Here is a 19,619-nt window from a genome sequence, read left to right as displayed (position 1 = left end):
ATGTCAAACTAAAATTCCCTTGTCTTGTCAGCAAATTATTTTCCTATTGTCGAAAAATAATGAAGGCATGAGTCAGAGAACACCTTCCACTATCCATTAAAAACAGTTCCTGACGGCAGATGGCAGAGTGAGTTTCCATCTTAAAATCATTACGAATAAAGGACCGCAAGGTTACCACAAAGAAACCCCTCTGAAAGATGTTATTCTGTGCAATTTCACTGAGAATCACTCTCTCCCTGTGGGCAGATTACAATCCATCCACACTAGGATGAGCAGTAAATGCATAGCTGCTCTTTCTCAGGGCGTCTTTATGTGATAAATCTCCATTTCCTGAGGCCAGAATCCAGATATATCATGAAGAGAAAACGTATGGCTATAGAAATGACGAGGCCGGCTGTGACGTTATGACTTCATATGTCATGCGCACACTATTTTTGATGTGACCGCAGATTAATGTCTGCAATAAAAAACAATTAAAGGGATAGTTCACACGAAAATTAAAATTATTTCATTATTTCAAAATGTATGCTGTATAAAAGAGTCATATGAGAGTAACTCGAGATGCACCGATTTCTTCGCATATTCCGATAGCAGATTACTCAAAATTATATCTGACGATCCCAATACAAATATATGATTTTAAGGAAAAAAAAACTGAAATGTAAACTCAGTTGCACATAAAAACTTGTCTTCATGACAAATGTATTCAGTAAATAAGCTCCTCTCTAACAAACTGTGAACATTGGATAACTTTCCTGAGGCAATTGCAACGTTACATATTGTTCACAAGCTGCTTTAGCCACATCTTTCTGTGGTTTGAACGCTGATTGAGCGATTACATGAGACAGGATACATTTCGGTAAGTTGTACTGTATCTTTCCACATATCTTTTGACCTTCATGCATGTTTTTCATGTTATCACTTGTATTAAAAAGGAAGTGATGACTCGCACTGAACTGAGGTGCTAAAGCGATCTGTCCCGTCACATTTATTGTTTCAATTATGTGATAAAAATGAACAGAATTTGAAAGCTGAGACTTTGTTTTTTATCAGAAGTAACAAAGCTCTTTGTGAATAATGGATGGGAGGTGCGCTACAAATAATGTTTGGAGCATGGAAAAACCGCAGACCTGGCAACCCTGGCTTGAACTACGGGGCATATGGTAGAATGGTAAAAATAGCCTGTTTAACCTCACTAATTTTTATGTTTAGTTGTTTTTATGTTATGGTGTTATTGTTGCATTAACTTAGAAAGCCCTAAATTTAACACAAGATACATTTTATTTTCCACAGTCTGACACGTTTTCCCGTCCCCTTTGATTGACAGGATATAATCAGCCCTGATCATCAGCTATTTTTAAACAATTGGCCAATGGCCAATAGTAAAGATAATTGCTTTTATCAGATACCGATAATTGGCCAATACATCGGTGAATCTCTAAGAGTAACCATTGGAGTGTCTATCATGCTCCAAAAAAAATCTTTATTTTCATTAAAATATAAATAATAAATGAATAGGCTAAGTATTGAATTTTCTAAATAAGGCCATCCCATGCAGCAAGTTGAAAATAAACAACTCATTTAAAAACCCTAACAAAACAAAGATACAAACAAACAAAAAACAAAGCAAACAAACAAAAAACAAAAGCAAGCAAACAAAAAACAAAGCAAAAAAACAAAACAAGCAACATCAAAAAACAACGCAAGCAAAAAAAAAAACAAAGCAAGTAAACAAAACACAACAACACACACATAACAAAAAAAAATATTAAAAAATATAAGTCCAAAAAAATCAGCTTCACAGACGGTGAACTGAAAAAAGAAAAGAAAAAAAGAGTTCTCTAAATTCAGGTTGAAATGGAAGAACCTGTCCTGCACACAGTGAACTGCTGTAATGATAAAGGACATCCGACTTTACTAAGAAGCTGTTCAAGGCTGAGGAAGGACATTCTCTTGCAGGAAATTGAGGCAATCTCCTCCCCTGGCATTCATGCAAATACACAAATAAGCTTCAACATGCATATCCGATTTAATCAGCCAGGCACCTAATTACTGTTCAGATTAAACTGCCATTAGATATTAAGTCACCAGTGGCAAAGTGTTAATAAGATTGAGCATTGTGATGCAAACTTTAGATCGCTGTACCCTCACAGTCATATGGCACGTATTTCTGATAAACCTGTCTAACATGAGCTCGGCGTGATTAGTCATCTTAAATTCTCCTCGGCACAACGCGATAAGTCTGAACCAAACTGACCTCAAGCATTTCAATACACAAGCTGTCCTACATGTTCATCTGATTTGGCAGCCCATGAATATTTTCCCTTGAAAACTCATTATAGCTCAAAAATTAGCACAAGGAGAATAGTACAAACCAGAAATAATACAGTCATATTTGAAAAGCCTGTAGGTCTAATGATGCTGGAACAATTCCTTTTCTCTATAATAGTGATGGGAGCTGCTGTTTGAGACGCTTATGAGACGCGCTCAGCTGGAGCAAACAGATGGTCCAATAGTTCCTGGTTTTGGCTAAATTTATATCAGATGTCACATTGATGAACTCAGAGATGCAAGGAATAATGTAAATCAGCTCAAACAGTTTGCTGCATGAAAGAAGGGAGGAATACATTTTACCTTCTCGCATCTATTGTGGTACTCTACTCTGCATAAAAGATTACTTGTCAGCAGAAAGCAAGCACTATAATCCTCAAATGCTTACAGGTCATAGGGTCAGCATTGTGCATGAATGTGCATGAAAAACCATGTCAAAGTGTCTGTTTGCATAATTAATGCACAGACACCATTATGCAGCCTAAAATATGAGGGTAAGATTAACACTTCATGTTATGGACAAGGCCAAAGAGAAATCATTGTATTCACCGTTTGCAAAATGGGCGTACAATAAAACTTGGCTGCCTATGCACTAGTTCTTTTTAACCAGTGCTGCCTGACTAGAGAAAATAGAGCAAAGGCTGTTGTCTTCCCTTTCGCCAAAACTTCAACACCCATAACGCACTGGGCATGTTGCCGTCCAAGGCCACTCCCACCAGTTTACTATGGACACGCTTGACCAGCAGTCAAGTACTGCCTTGCTTTAGTAGGAAACACTACTAAGCAAACTTAAGTTATAATGGCGTCGACATGTATTGCTCCCAGGTGCAAGAATTTAAAGAATAAACGTGTAGCGGGAGTGAGTTGCTTTTGGTTTCCAGTGAAAGGTCCAGTGCGTTGTAGGCAGAGGCTAAAGGCAGCAAAGAATTGTAAATATGGAGAGAACACTGCGACGGACAATCTGAAAAACCTGTTTTTTGGAGTCAACATTTTAAACTGGATGACTACAAACACTGTTTTATGCCTCCCGAAGCAAAACGCCATTGCATACAGGTAATAAAGCAATAGTATTCCATTTTTTTCATAATGCTGTTTAAAGAGTAGAAAAAGTGGGATACAATAACTGTTCTGTTAATAACCCTCTGTTGGACCGACTGTGGTGATACAAAAATGTGAAAGTATAATCTGTAGTTTTCCAGAAAGCCTTGGAGCTGTCAAAAGTCTGGACTTTTGCTGACAATTAAACGTGAATTTCTTGGTCCAGGTATAACACAGAACGAGTAAACATTGTCCATTTACATATGCTACCGACATTATTACAATAAAAAAAGGTTTCAAACATTATTCATTTGCATAAATTATAAGTATAGCGAAGTATAGTTACAAAATATTACACTAAATAAAATTGCACTGAATAATTATTTTTAATTAATTGGTAACACTTACAATTACAATTAGGTTAGTGTGTTAACATTGATGCAATAGGTATCACAAACTTGCAATGAATAACAACTATTTTGCAGTATATTTATGTAGGTTAATCTTAATTGAATACAATAATGCATTTCATGTTGTATAAATTAACATTAAAGCTACACGGTGTAATTTTTTAAGTTGATTCTTAGCTAAAACCAATTTGTTCTTTCAAAATTATATGTGCTCATTAATGTATAATTACTTCTACCAACTATTCAAGTATTCTCGCAAGCGTAAATCTGCCATTTAGAATACATACGGGTGAGCTGATCGAATGGCGGAAGCCATGTTGCGCCTCCATCTTGAAAATACATTAGCCAAAGAGGGACATACCTGGAAATTCAAGCTTCGCCTTTAGCGCTTTTACTCAGTGGCACCGTGACGAATGCGAAGGGGAGATTACTCGCGACTGCCGCTAGATTATACGACCATCGTAGGAGTTAAAACGCCCTCGGAATGGGAGGGGCTAGAAAGTAATATTCAGTTAGTAGTCATATACAATTTCACCGATAGTTGGGAGTAATTCCTACACAGTGTAGCTTTAATGCATTATGAACAAACCGAATTAAGGCGAGACACGGCAGGCAAAAAAAAATTTCCCCACTGGTCAATTTTGAGATTTTGGGATATTTGTCTTCAATAACATGTCTTCTTTTAGACTTGTGGTGAAAAAAAGTCCGAAATACACATTTAGGTCTTTATTTTACTACACTTTGTCTGTTTGCGTCTGTAGATTTCTCATAAATTCAACAAAAGTTGGCGTTCTAAATTTGGCGTTCCAAAAAGTTGGCGTTCTAAATTTAGATCGCTCCGCGATCGCTGTCAGCACCCTGTCATCACATTTACCGTTAGAAAACGCTCTCTCTCCTGTACAATGCTGTCGGACCCAAATATGGTCAATTCCTTTTTTTCTCATTCTCATTGGCTGATGATAAATCTTTAAAGCCTGTTTTCTCAAAATTACTCTCATACTCCAAGTCCGAAATCTCCACTTCAGTAGCACCAAACTTTCTTGCACCTACCGGTAGTTATATTATGAAGACATTTACAGAGGGATTTGAATATATATTATTCCTAGCCTGATTTATATAACATTTTATTCCCCAAAACATATCGTGCATGTTTAATTAGATATTGCCTAATTTGCATATTTAAACATTAAATTACAGAAAACTTGTAATACATTTTTTTCTCATCTTAATGTAGGTAATCAACTGGGAAAGTTTCATGGTGATATCTCCTAGTTAAAATGTTTACCCTATTCACCTGTAGTGTCTCGCCTTAACAACAAAGAAGAGTATGTTTAGAAATATAAAGATTAACCTAGATCGACAAATGCTGTAAAAGGTTTTGTTTAGTCCATGATACATAATGCATTAACAAATGGTAATGAATTGAATCGTATTGTGTTACCAATCAATAATAAGCAAATGGTGGAACTGATCAAACTAAAAAAAAAAACTTAAAAAAAAACAGCAGGATATGCTGACCCAGGAAGATCTGCATTAAATAAAAATTGACCCCATGTACTTTCTGTTTGTGGCTTTATTGTACACAATTCATCAGTAAATGTTATTCCAAAGAAAGTCTTCATAATCTTTATTAAAAATGCAATCATTCCTTCTTCCTTTGAAACTCCTCCTCCGTTCCTGACCATTCCTGATGGATAAAATCAACCCACTTTTTATTTTATTGAATATCTTATTTTTCTCTGAAAAATATTGCGAACAGCAATTCACATTGACTTTAACATTCATTTAAAATTAAAACTATTGTGACCCACAAACCACTTTTTTAATGTCTGCAGTTTGACATGGCTATAATGCAACAAAACTGTCATGCTTATTAATTTACAATTAGTTACGCAGAAGAAGACAACAAACACAAAAGTTCTGGCTCCCAAACGCTTCTCAAGTGCAAAAACTTGCCGGCAGCCATCACCTCTTCAGTCTGGCTGCTAGGTTAACAAGAAACGGTTCGATTAACCACGATAACCATCATGCATGTTGAAGAGCTTAAGTCGCCACGCTGAGAGGCACATTAGCATAGGCCAGGTACAAGCGGCGCCTTATTTTACTCTTCAACTCCTCGTGCTTTTTTTAAAGTAGGGCCTGGGGACATGCAGAACGTCCGGCCCCGCTTTGATAAGAGCAGAAGCGCCAAGCTGCTTCTCTGATGAGCGCAGGTCTGTTCGGGCGCAGAGCGTTCCTGGAGGGCCTCAGCATGGTATAGGCCTCTGAAGTCCAGCTTCATCTGAATAATGCCAGATAAGCAGCTGCTACTCACCAGAAAGCAACTGTTGAATTGGTTCCTTGTACTGCCTACAATATGTTCACTGCCTACAATACTTCACTTCCTGCTCAGCTACTGTTCGGACGCTTTTGCTTACTGCTCCGCGCTTTGCTCTATCGCTTTTATATTTTTATATTTTATCTTCTTTTATCAACTAATTTCAACTCCAGCAAATCAGCACAGTGCTCAAACGCTTGGATTACAACAAAAAAGCTGAATTATTTTATTCGACCAGCCTCCCACTGAAAGTTTACATTCCGGGGAAGAGAAAACACAACTGCATAAGGATAAGAGAAAATGCCTCTTCTGGAATCTACTTGCTGCAGCAATTGCCACAGACTTTTACAAAGGATTGCAGTTCTTGAAACAAAGTTATTTGCGGGACCACCAAACCAGACGGAACACACAACAGAGCTCCGTCATGGAGGCCCTCAGCATACAGCCGGTGAGTTTCATGAATCTACTGCTCCTCCACAGGCCATACTGAGTGTAGAGAAACAAGCCGATCGACTTACAAATCGATGGCACTATCAGGGAGCGAGACCCAAAGGCACTCGAGACATCAGATTGTCACGAGTATCACATATTGCCGCAGTAGCATCCTCTACCCCAGATACGGCTCTGACAAGGATTGCAAACACTGGTCTCCTACCACCGCCTATACATCTTGAGAATAGATTTGAAGTATTAATGAATGTAAATGAGGAATCTCCAAACGTGATGAATGTGATCGAACACAGACTGGATAAGCCAGTAGCTAACACTGATGCTAACTGGCGCTCAAGGTCGAGCAGACAGCGGCACACAGCTCAGAGCCTAGCCGGGCACACGACTCTGATAGTAGGAGACTCCATTATCCGACACACTAGTAGCAGGGATACAACTACGTGCTGCCTTCCACAAGCAACAATTTCTGATGTAAACAGGGAACTTGAGAACATTCTGATGAAACATAAGACTGCAAATCGACTCATCATTCATGTGGGGAAAAATGATATTCATAAAGAGCAGTCAGAACTCCTTAAGAAGGATTTCAATGAACTGTTTGAAACACTGAAAAGACTGAAAGTACAAACATTCATAAGTGGACCACTCCCAGCAAGAGGAACAAACAGGTTTTCACGGTTGCTTGGGCTTAATACATGGCTCCAAAAAACCTGCAATATAAAAGGAGTGAACTTCATTGACAACTTCAATCTTTTCTGGAGTCAGAGGCAACTGTTCCAACAGGACGGACACCACCCAAACAAACTTGGTTCAAGAGTGCTAAAGGACAATATCTACTTCTCCCTCAATCATCCTTCTGCAGTGTGTGCCAATCCACTGGACTCCTTACTGGCCTTCCCAAAAAGACCATAAGACAGTTGCAGCTCGTACAGAACGCTGCCGCCAGGATCCTAAGCAGAACCAGAAAATTTGAACACATCACACCAGTCCTCAGGTCTTTACACTGGCTTCCAGTCACATTTAGGATTGATTTTAAAGTAGTATTACTGGTATATAAATCATTTAATGGCCTAGGTCCTAAATACATTGCAGATATGCTCACTGAATATAAACCCAACAGATCACTGAGATCATTAGGATCACATCAACTAGAAATACCAAGGGTTCACTCAAAGCAAGGAGAGTCCGCTTTTAGCTATTATGCCAGCCGCAGCTGGAACCAGCTTCCAGAAGAGATCAGGTGTGCTCCTACAGTAGCCACATTCAAATCCAGACTCAAAACACTTCTGTTTAGCTTTGCATTTACTGAATGAGCATTGTGCCACTGTTCGATATTAAAGTTTTAGTCTGAGAAAGAGCTAAGAATGTGAATGCTGGGCTAAGGAAAGTGAAAAGAATGTGCAAGTAAATGAAAGAAAAAAGAAAGTTGATACAGGGAAGTCGTAAGAAGATTGAAAGAGAATAGAAAGTTGATAGAATTAAAGAATTAAAGAAGATTGAAAGAGAATAGAAAGTTGATACAGGGAAGTCGTAAGAAGATTGAAAGAGAAAAGGAAGTTGATAGATGGCAAGTCGTAAGAAGATTGAAAGAGAATAGAAAGTTGATACAGGGAAGTCGTAAGAAGATTGAAAGAGAAAAGGAAGTTGATAGATGGTAAGTCGTAAGAAGATTGAAAGAGAAAAGGAAGTTGATAGATGGCAAGTCGTAAGAAGATTGAAAGAGAATAGAAAGTTGATAGATGGCAAGTCGTAAGAAGATTGAAAGAGAATAGAAAGTTGATAGATGGCAAGTCGTAAGAAGATTGAAAGAGAATAGAAAGTTGATAGATGGCAAGTCGTAAGAAGATTGAAAGAGAATAGAAAGTTGATAGATGGTAAGAAGATTGAAAGAGAAAAGAAAGTTGATGCATGTAAGTCGTAAGAAGATCCTTTTAAAAGAAAGATCTAGAATAGCTACCGGTCGATATAAAATACGTCCGACTGTTTGCACTGTATTTTATTTTTTTTATTTTTTTTTCCAAACTGTGATTCAGGAAGATTTTATTAATTTTTAGGGCTGTCTGATTGGAAGACATTTTGAAGGGGAACGGGAGAGCTTCACTCCGACGAGGCGAGTGAAGATTAGCTATACTATGGAGAGTATAGAGGTTCGCTGTTTGTTTAAAACAGCAAAAGTGAAACGTGCTCTGTGGGGGCCCAGTGGGGCAATACTGGTGTGGTACACCACCCCAGCAGAGGACGTCCCTGGATTAGGTCCAGTGGCACCGCAAACCTGCTCAATCGCTTCCATCTCAGATAGGGGTGATTATTAATTATCAGGGCTGTCTGATTGGAAGAGATTTTGAAGGGGAACGGGAGAGCTTCACTCCGACGAGGCGAGTGAAGATTATCTATACTACGGAGAGTATAGAGGTTCGCTGTTTGTTTAAAACAGCAAAAGTGAAACGTGCTCTGTGGGGGCCCAGTGGGGCAATACTGGTGTGGTACACCACCCCAGCAGAGGACGTCCCTGGATTGTAGGTCCAGTGGCACCGCAAACCTGCTCAATCACTTCCATCTCAGACACGGTTTTAATTATTCTTTTTTCTTTTGATTATTTTAATTTCTTCTATGTAAAGCACTTTGAATTACCACTGTTTAGCTTTGCATTTACTGAATGAGCACTGTGCCACTGTTCGTCCGACTGTTTGCACTGTATTTTATTTTCTAAACTGTTTTAATTATTCTTATTTCTTTTATTATCTATGTAATTATTTTTATTTTTATTTCTTCTATGTAAAGCACTTTGAATTACCACTGTGTATGAAATGTGCTATATAAATAAACTTGCCTTGCCTTGCCTTGCCTATGTTGCCCTTTACTTCACCCTCACTGTATAGCTGTCAATGTCATTGTGCAAGACCAACACAAAGTCAGTGATGCTACAGGGAGAAAACAGCCAAGGCATAAGCACGGCAAGTTTAAGGGCTTGTTCGTACTAGATGGTATAGAGAGAGATGGGGTGAGAACATGCCGGGGGCAAGACTCTTACCAACACAAACAATGCAAAGAAGAAACATATTTGAAAACAGTATATTACCAATATTTTGTAAATTGTACTGGCTAATAAGCGATTTCTGGCTAATAGCTAATATGTACTCCTCTGCCGCCAACTACTGGTTATAGTGGTAATTTCAAGTATTTTTTTATTTTTAAACAAAAGTGTTTGTTTGCCATCTTGAAACTTTTAGTTTTTCAAATGGGGACAATCTTTGAAGAATTAACAAATAATGTTTTTGGCCATCACATAAAATGTAACATTTAAATGTGATCATATTTAGAGGTTTGAAGTGCTGGAAAAAGTAGTGTGAAACACTTGTTGAAAGCGTTTGAAAAGTGCATGAATTTCACTCTCAAAAAGTTTGCATGGATGTTTTACCACAATACCATGGTTAGAGTTAGCATTACATCCATGGTATATGGATCCATGGTGAATGTTGGTGATTTGTGACCCTGGACCACAAAACCAGTCACATGGGTAAAAAAAAAAAAAAAAAACATTTTTGAGAACATCTGGTTTATGATTTATGGGGATTTAAAAAAAAAACACTGGTTGGATTGTTATCATTATAGGGTGGTTGTGTACACACACTGCCAACACACATTTATGTTCAAACACCATGTAAAAGTGAATTTTGCATAATAGGTGCCCTTTATTATCCTAATGGTTTTTGGCATAAAAGAAAAATCTATAATTTTGACCCATACAATGTATTGTTGGCTATTGCCACAAATATACCCGTGCAACATGTGACTGGTTTTGTGATCCAGGGTCACATTTGTGAACTGAAAAGACTTCTATAATTTCTTTGTTCATCATGGCACAATGTTTCTCCTGGTTTCCACATCAGTACTGTTTAATCTGATATATAGTTTTTAACAGAGAATTCTGCGCTGAATTTTAATGTTTCTCTCTAGATCTTGCAACGATGCTATTGATTCTGTGAAAAATGTAAATGCTTTATCACTGGATCTCCGAGCCTGTGTTGTAGTAAAACGGTGTTGCGTGATCGAGTAACCTGTTGAGCTCATCCTGCGTTGGTCTAATAACGGTCTAATAATGGTCTGCAGAGCACAGCTCAAACGAGTAGCGCGGTTTCGTTCTGCTTTTGTTTAGTTTGCCGTTTGATATTTCTCATATCTAACAGAAATGGCAAACAAAAGAGTTTTTGTCTTTATTCACTTATCCTGCATTGTGCTTTTTATTCAAGATCGAGTCTCACTGAGATAACGGCCTGAGTAATGATGGGCAAATGTTTTCCACCCTCTGCCCTTTTACTCGCCTGTCTGTCTCTCTCTCTCTCTCTCTCTCTCTCTCGGGTAGCGCGGCAGGACCAGAATCATAAATTAGTGTCGCCGTCACACTCTGACTGTCAGAGGAAATCTTGAGGTCCACCATAACCAAGAACCAGAATACCCGCTCTGTCGCCAGAGGGGAGCATCTATGGAGTGTCAGAGGATGGCTTGACAGTAAATGAAAAATAACCACAGGCAATAGAAGCCATCGCTGTCCAGGTGCTCCCACTGAGGTATCTGGCGTACACCTGCCCGGCCTCGCTATCTTACGGCACGACGCCGGTGCAATAATGGACACGGCTTGAGCCGAGAGTTATGAGGTCCCTGTTTAACCTGCAGGCGATGATTAAAATGTTCATTAACACCGTTCATTAACAGGTGATCAGGTACGTCATCCCCCTTGCCGAAGACCACCTGGCCCCACCTACGCGACCCGCTCATCTCCGCTCTGCTGTGAACGCACCACCTCTGATTAATAAAGACCAAGCTCTCTCACACACGACGGGGATCCGCATTAGTCCAAGTAAACACAATAACCCACATTACCCACACACGGCTGCACACTCATCTACACCTTTCCACCAAAGCGGAGGCGCGAACAACAAAACGGCTTCGCTTCCAGAGCCCAACAGGGACGAGTAAATACAATCCGCCGTGTAATGAATTCGAAACATGAAATTATTAACGCTTTTCTGGCTGCACTAGTGAAGAATGGCCTTCATTGACTCATTAACTGTGGCTGTCATCGGAGAGAGGCGAAAGCGCGGCACGTTTATTCATTTTTAAATAGCACCCTGATCCATTTCCTGAACTAAGATTAATTTAGCCTGTCAGAGGCTCAAACAAATGAATGCATTATAAGTCAAAGAGGGCTGATGAAGCAATGAATCCAACACAATCTGAATGCCAAAATCTTGTCCCATATTGAATATGGGATACATCCAAATAGTTTGAGTGTATAATACATGTGATGAAATGTATTTATTTTAAATTTAAAATTGAAATCCGCATTTATTATTATCGAAATATGATTAATATTTTTGTGGAAACTGTGATACATTTTTTCAAGAATCTTTGATGAACAAAGTTCAAAACACATCATAAATTTCATTACTGTTATATTTAGTCATCGCCCTTGCTACAATGAACATTTATTTATTTTTAAAATGTAAGGGTGGGCAAACCACACTTACCAAGAGCAAAAGTCTTTCATATGGGATGTGTTATGTGTTAGCTAGACTAACTGAATGGAAAAGTATGAAGCAGTTTTTAAACTCTTCTGGGATTGTGCAAATTGTCGGCTAAAAAAAAACAACAGCACACTGTTAGAACAACACTGCTAAAAAAATAAAAAAGCATCTGAATAATCTAGAAAAAAACAAAGGTAAATAATCTAGATATAAACTAGTCGACCTTGCCAATCGACCACTAGTTGGTTGTTGTCAAAGCACTCCACTTCAAAACAAATCCAGTAAGTTCTCACTTCACACTACACAGATACAGATTCATCTATTTTAACAAGCTGCATAACTACCATTCGTCGTCTGAGACAAATGTAGTGTTCTCTCAGCTCGGGTTATCCCAGAACTGATGACTCTCCCTTTGACCCATATTTCTGACAAAGAAAAACCCCAGCTGCTTTTGCTCTCTTTGCAGCCTCTGCAAGTGACAAGACTCTTAACCTCCCTCATTTGCATGATTTCCTGTTCACTTCCAATGCTTAATAAAAGGATATTTGATATGGGAATGAAAAAGATTCTTCAATTTCACATTTTGGTGGAGCTAGGCGTTTATCTAATTGCATGCTTTAATCCAACACTAGCAAAACCGTAATAGCAGTTCAACTTTGGGGAGACACAAGGAATTCTTTTTAAACATATCACGATCTCAGAAGCGTGGGTTCACGAAAGATCACATCGGGAGCACACTATCATTAAAGCAAAACTTTCAAAAGAGCTCATATCGTGTGCGCACAGTCTGACAGGACATGAAAAAGGCTTGTATTGCACGCTTGTATATCAATTTGATGTGTCCCAACCATCCTTTTCAGTTGCTGTTCAACATCAAAGAGAGTACAGTATGGACACATCATTAGCCCAGAAGACATGGAGGGTGGAATCATTTAAGCCCTGTTCTACAACCTAGTGAGCGGCCTCGCTGTCTACAGCCTACATAGGCAGCATCCGTCACGGAACCTTATACGTGCGCGCCTGCAAACAATGTTACACACTAAAGACTTGACTCACAATTGATTTAAATAGAGTTTGAGGTTAGCATGATGCTAAGCTACGATAGCACAATTAAAACAAAACAAAAATAAACAACAAAACAAAACTAAAAATAAATGTTTAAAGGGATGGTTGATTATGATTTCACTTTTCTAACTTTAGCTAGTGTGTAATGTTGCTGTTTGAGCATAAACAACATCTGCTAAGTTACGATGCTCAGTTCAAAGCAAAGGAAGACATTTTCTTTTAAAGAAATTGCTTTTTAAGGACTACAACAAACGGCTGGTAGGGACTACACGCCATTCCTCTGGTGTTAGTGACGTCACTAGGCCCTTTTTAGGGGGGCTTCTCGGGGGAACTAGCCTACCGAACATTCAAGACCTCAGTGATTATAAAACCCTGCCATATGCATGTTAATGAAACTAGTTAATAGTTAGCATTAGACCCTAAACTAAAGTGTTACTTTTTTAAAAATCATACCCTCATTGGGGGCTGAGCCCCCCTAAAATGAAAATCCTAGAATCGCCCCTGGACATCACCAACCCTAAAATTTACATAAACCCCGACCTGGGGAACACGATTTATAGATTACCATGACAGAATATGCTAATCAATGACTAGAAGATAACTACACATAAGCTACATAAATTCATCAACAAACCATTCAGAAATGTTGTCAGAAATGTTGTCTTGTCACTTCTTCTCGAGTCTCTCCATCTTTGTCTAAATCCAGTTTGAGAATAAAAGGCTAAAAGTTTTTGACATTGTCAGTGCATGTCTGTGTGAGGTAAAATGACACAAGCTCTTGAAGTAATTTAATTACATTTAATTATCACAAAATCTCACAATGATTTACACTGAACTATTTTAAAATCGATACTCGTAAAAAAAAAAAAAAGTTTATTTATACTGGGATTCCTCGTCTGCCATCTTGGATTTATCTTTTCACTTGAGCTGGTCACAATGCATTCTGGGAGTGCATTCCCTGTGAAGGATACATAAAATATCCGCTGTAAAATGTGGCTAAAACTGTGTAAAATTTTATTAAAGGAGGCAGTACAATTATTATGCCTAACCTTCAAGTTGAGAGCATATCTTTGATGCTTTAAAATACTGCCTCCATAGGCAGCTCACTTGGATTTCAAATGGAGCATTAGACTCACATGTGGTGGCCTCCATTTTTCTAGTTTTTATTTCTTGCAACAATGGAGAGAGAGAGAGAAAGAGAGAGAGCGAGAGAGAAGCCAGGGAGAAAGCAAATGGAGAAATTTGCATCAACAGTGCTGCCTGGTGCATCCAACAAGGAGCCATAATAGACCCGGCATACACAGCATGATCCGGCCGTATAAAACTCTTTATTAGGCATGCGTTTGGGGTTTCTCTGAGGCTCAATCCCCTGTAGGACCGCTCTTCCACACACAGATCTGACTGATACTGTAATAGCGCGACGCAATGCGAGCTGGGAGAGCTGCGACTGCTGATCAGTGAAGAGGAGCGTGTTTGTCAAATCCATTAAAAAGATGCAAAGCGCAATCTTAAAGGTTCACCACCAATAGTTGCTGGGTGTACATCACCCAGTTAGCTGGATTTATCGGAGGGCTGAGACACAAACAACCCACACAGGAATTTTGATAAACTCTTCTCATTTCCGCTCCTGTAATGCATACTTTTATTTTCCATATAAGAGCTGTGCTACCACACTAAACTCACTGCATGGAAATATCTTACAATGTTCATCTGATGCAATCTGTTGATGGAATGATGTAGAGATAATTGAAATTCCCACCATATCGCAGAAAAACTGTGAAATTATAGACACAGGCTGTTCAAACATATGACAGCATCCCACTGATGGATATGTCATTCATCACACACATGCTTAATAGTCTGCAGCAACGAAGGAACAACTACAATGCAATATTTCAATAAAAGGTTTCTTTTTTTAATTAGAAATGTTTTTGGGCTCCTTAAACCCTCCAGGAGCTTGGAATGTCTGCAGATCCAACGCATCACAGCACAGATAACGATGTTTTTTAACACAAAATATAATTAACAGTCCTTTTCTCAACAAAATATTTCACGTTAATGTGTTTGACTTTGATAAGGTGATTTTATCTGGCAACAAGTTTTAAAGTTTAAAAAAGCCTTTAAAAAAATTACCAATTAATTGAAAATGGCTGCATGTTACAGAATCTTAAGAGGTGGTCAATTTTTTTTCCAAACATGCTATAGTATGAGAACATTGACTTACCGTCATTGCCTTGGCTGCCTTCCCTTTTCAGCATTTGGACAGCCCCAACATACTTCTTCAGCTGAACCTTCAGAACCTCATTCTCTCTGTAATAATAAAAATAAAAAAATAATAAGAGAGATAAACAAATTGCACATAGAAGCTGATTTGTTATTAAAAAAAAATAACTTTTAAATTAACATGAAGTGAAAAACAATTAGCAGGGTCTCCAATCATGTGGAGATATTTCACACTAAAGAAAGCAAGCTAAACATACTATTAATTAAAATATGTTTAATTCTTAAAGGTAGGGAATGCAATTTCAGAGGTGGCTAGCAATAGCAAGCTAGCTTTGAAAGCATGAGATCCCACCCTCCCGTCAGAGCGTCTCCAAAGCCACGCCTCCTTCAAAACACAAACGCGCACAGCAGAGTCTGCAAAGCCTCACAAAATGAGACGGCATTAAATTACCTCATGTCTCAAACCACATAACACTAGAATAATGAACGTAAACACTTAAAGAGCTCTTTATTGTACCACCTGACTGCTGCAGATTAATTTCGCCGTTGATAGAGTTGCCAGAAAAAAATGAATAAATACAAGTCTGAGGATTAACATCTTGGAAGGGAAAGCTGGTTTTGTCTTAATGGGTCGCGTTTCAGTCACTATTTCATTTTAATTCGTTCTTTCTCCCTTTCCCCCCGTGATTTTGTCTATATCTCAAATATAAGACGACCCCCCATTTTTCAGCCTATTTTTAGGACAAAAACCTCGTCTTATATTCGGGTATATACGGTAATTACTGTTACAAAATGGTGTGAACGCAGCATAAGCTCGTTGTTTTGGTTCAAGAGGAACTGTAAAAGGTGGCTGCTATTTGTTTGTGGCGCTCTGTGACTATCTGTCTTCAACTCTGCATAGACTCATGGAACACGCTGATCATAAGTGATGTCTGCGCGGAGGTATGGAAATACATATGTTGACAGGCAGGTAGGACATCCAAAAGATTCTGTTAAAGGTGCTGTATGGAGTTTTCAGCGGCATCTAGCGGTGATGTTTCAGATTGCAACCAATACGTTTACAAGCGAGTGCTCGTGCGCGTGCTTTCTTTTGTTTTTTATTATTATGTGGAGTTTGTGTTGGAGTCTGTGTTGTGCTAGTCGTTTCCTAGTATTAGCAGACTCCATGTCATAAAGTTGCAGTGTCGTCGCTGTTGAGTGCAAAGTCAGTAGACGAGGCGAGAGGCGAGACGCTCGGGAGCGCGCATGCAGGTTTCAGTCACGTCACTGGATTTCGCGGGAAATCCGACCCGGAGCATCACATAGAAATAGGAATACTTGCTTTCAGAGGTAATAGCAAAACCCGCCAAGTGGATCATTTTATTGTGAGATTACAACCCCTTCACACACAGGTAATAAAAAATTGATTCATTTTAGTAGAAAAACTCCATATAGCACCTTTAAATGAACAGTATTCAAAACACTTCCTTTTTGTTGATTCTAAAAATATTAGGGGTGTAAATAGGTGTCAATATTTTTAAATGTTAGTTGTGATTATTTACCTAATATGATTAATGGCTGAATCTTTTTTTTACATTTTAATTGATTCACACCCCAATTAAAACAGAACTACAACACTATTTGAAGTAACAGCTTGCATCTTCCATATAAAATACAGGAAAATAATGCATAAAAGGATCTATTAACATAATCCAATACTTTCCTGGCATTCAGGATATGTGTGCAGTATGCATTAGAAGCCCACTGAGAGACTCCCACAGCAAGCCCCCCACTGAATTCAATTCCAGGAACTGCTTTACACAAAGTTTAATAAGCCTGTTCTAGGGAACAAGATGTGTGTGCATGCGCATGTGCACTTGCTTACAAGGCTTGTTATTGGTGGTTTGGGGAAATCAATCAGAATCAATCCAGGTCGTGTTACTGTGAAAAACATCCCTTCCTATTCCTCCAGGATGCCTTTTGTAGCTTGCTTATCACTGCCCATTTTATACCCTTCAATAGACGGAGAGAATGAAGGAGATCCAAAGGCGTCTGACAGGCTCTCAAAGGAGGAGACTCGTCGTTTTTCGCACCGGCGAGCTGCGCGCGATTCGGTGGCGATTTAATTAAAGTTAATAAGTGACAGCTTCTCTATAGGGAGGACTCAGCAAGTCAGGTGTGCCACATTGATCTTTTCCATTGCCCCTGCAGAGCGAGCCACGGTATGCACACATGCCATTGTATTCATATTAGAAGACTAACATCCAGCACAAGAGGGGGACTGCAGGTGTCCCTCTGAAGGGCTTATGGGTCACATAGTGGTCTACTTAATGAGTACCACCTTGGACAGACACAATGTCATTCACTTGAAAGTAACATGCACAAGTCTAAAAAGATATGCATTTATAAATAATTTATCCATACCACAAAAAGGTCACTGTTCTTGACAGTCAGTGGTTTCTGTTGGTTTAAATTAAACATTTGAACTTCAATCAGGATTTAAAAGCGCCCATTTAACTGAGACTATCTTGCTGTCGGTCACTGAAGCTCTATGGATCGCGAAAGCTGATTCCAAATCATCCCTTCTCATTCTGCTAGATCTATCTGCAGCTTTCGACACGGTTTAGGCCCGTTTACACCATGAACGATAACTATAAAGATATAGTTCTAAAAATAGTTCTAAATATAAAAGAACAGCAGAGTCCACACCGCAACTATAACAATACTGACACAGTCAAACGATATCGTTGGAATCACTTTCAGAACTATTTTTTTCTAGCTGAAAAAAACATTGACACCCAATCAAAATCCATCCTGCTTTAAAGAGCTTGAGTATTTAAAGCAGCAGACACCAATCCTGCAGTGCGCGCTTAGAATAAACAGAACGTTATCGTCTGCTGGTGTGGACACTAATATACGTATTTGGTGCGAACAGGCCTTTAATCATCAGAACCGTCTGTCCACTCTGTCATCACATGGCATAACCGGACTCCACTTTGCTGGTCTGGGGGGATGGAGCTATCCAAAGCACATCAACTGCTCATGGGGGTTCCTCAGGGATCTGTTCTTAGACCTCTCCACTTCTCCATATACACTACATTGATGGGACCCATTATACCGGCACATGGTTTGTTTAATAATTTCTATGCTGATGACACATAGCTCTACTTCTCATTTCAACCAGATGATCCAACGGTAGCCGCACGGATCTCAGTCTAGCTGGCGGACATCTCAGCAAGAAAAAACATCACCTCAACCTAGCAAAGACAAGAGATTCTTGTCTTCCCTGCCACTCTGACTGTACTGCACAATTTCATCATCCAGCTAGATTCATCAACAATAATCCCATCAAGTTGTGCCCAGAATTTTGGAGTAATCTTTCATGACCAGCTGACCTTCACATTACCACATTTCAAGAATAGCACAATGATGCAGGTTTGCACTGCACAACATCAGGTAGATTGTGCCCTTGCTAACGGAGCATGCTTCACAGCTTTTCGCCCAGGCCCTTGTCATTTCTATGCTGGACAATTGCAATGCTCTTCTGGCTGGACTTCCACCATGCACAATCAAACCTCTTCAAATGATTCAGAACACAGCAGCAAGACTGGTCTTTAATGAGCCCAAGAGAGCCCACGTCACACCTCTGTTTATCTCTCTGCACTGGCTACCAGTCACATGATCTTCCCAACTCTATCCGGAACACCAAATCCCTGATAATACTCAATAAACAACTGAAAACGCATCTCTTCCATCAGCACAGAATAAAATTCCTTCCATATGCTTTCACTATTCCTTTTCTAGCTTGTACTATTCTAATTGATGTCTGAAACTTTGTATTACAAGCACTTATCGTGTTTATTGCCTCTTTATGATAAATTGTTTGTTGTATTCCTCATTTGTAAGTCGCTTTGGATAAAAGCATCTGCTAAATGAATAAATGTAAATGTACACTTAAACACACTTGTGACATATTATTAAAGTATGACTCTTCCAACGTGCTTCTCACACATGCACCCTTACACAGACCTAGCAGAGAAATGTTTTCTATTAAAAAACACTTACTAAATGAATTCCCTAAATGTAAATCCATTAAGGAAATTGGATTATAGAAAAAGCATTAAAAGAATAAGCTACAAAGGATTTCGCACTTGGAATGCATTACATCCTCCCTGGTAATTCTGCAAAAAGTTCCACAGAACCGCAACACCCATCATTCATACAATTCTATACATTTCTATAATAGCTTATTATGTATTTTGTTTATTAATGCAGAAGAAA

General features: G+C 38.9%; 1 protein-coding gene across 3 annotated transcripts in view; it reads right to left on the bottom strand.

Annotated features, from left to right (window-relative positions):
• snx29 (sorting nexin 29) overlaps positions 1-19,619 on the bottom strand; it is a 121,795-nt gene that overhangs the window by 76,267 nt on the left and 25,909 nt on the right. For all 3 annotated transcript variants that reach the window (XM_079595732.1, XM_079595733.1, XM_079595734.1), the window contains exon 14: positions 15,361-15,446. In XM_079595732.1, coding sequence (XP_079451858.1) covers positions 15,361-15,446 — 86 coding nt within the window. The remainder of the gene's footprint in view (positions 1-15,360; positions 15,447-19,619) is intronic.

Source organism: Phoxinus phoxinus, assembly GCF_949152265.1.
Source record: "Phoxinus phoxinus genome assembly, chromosome: 21".
Classification (NCBI taxonomy): Eukaryota; Metazoa; Chordata; class Actinopteri; order Cypriniformes; family Leuciscidae; genus Phoxinus; species Phoxinus phoxinus.
Note: the sequence above shows the minus strand (reverse complement) of the source record. Positions and strands in the feature narration are given on the sequence as shown.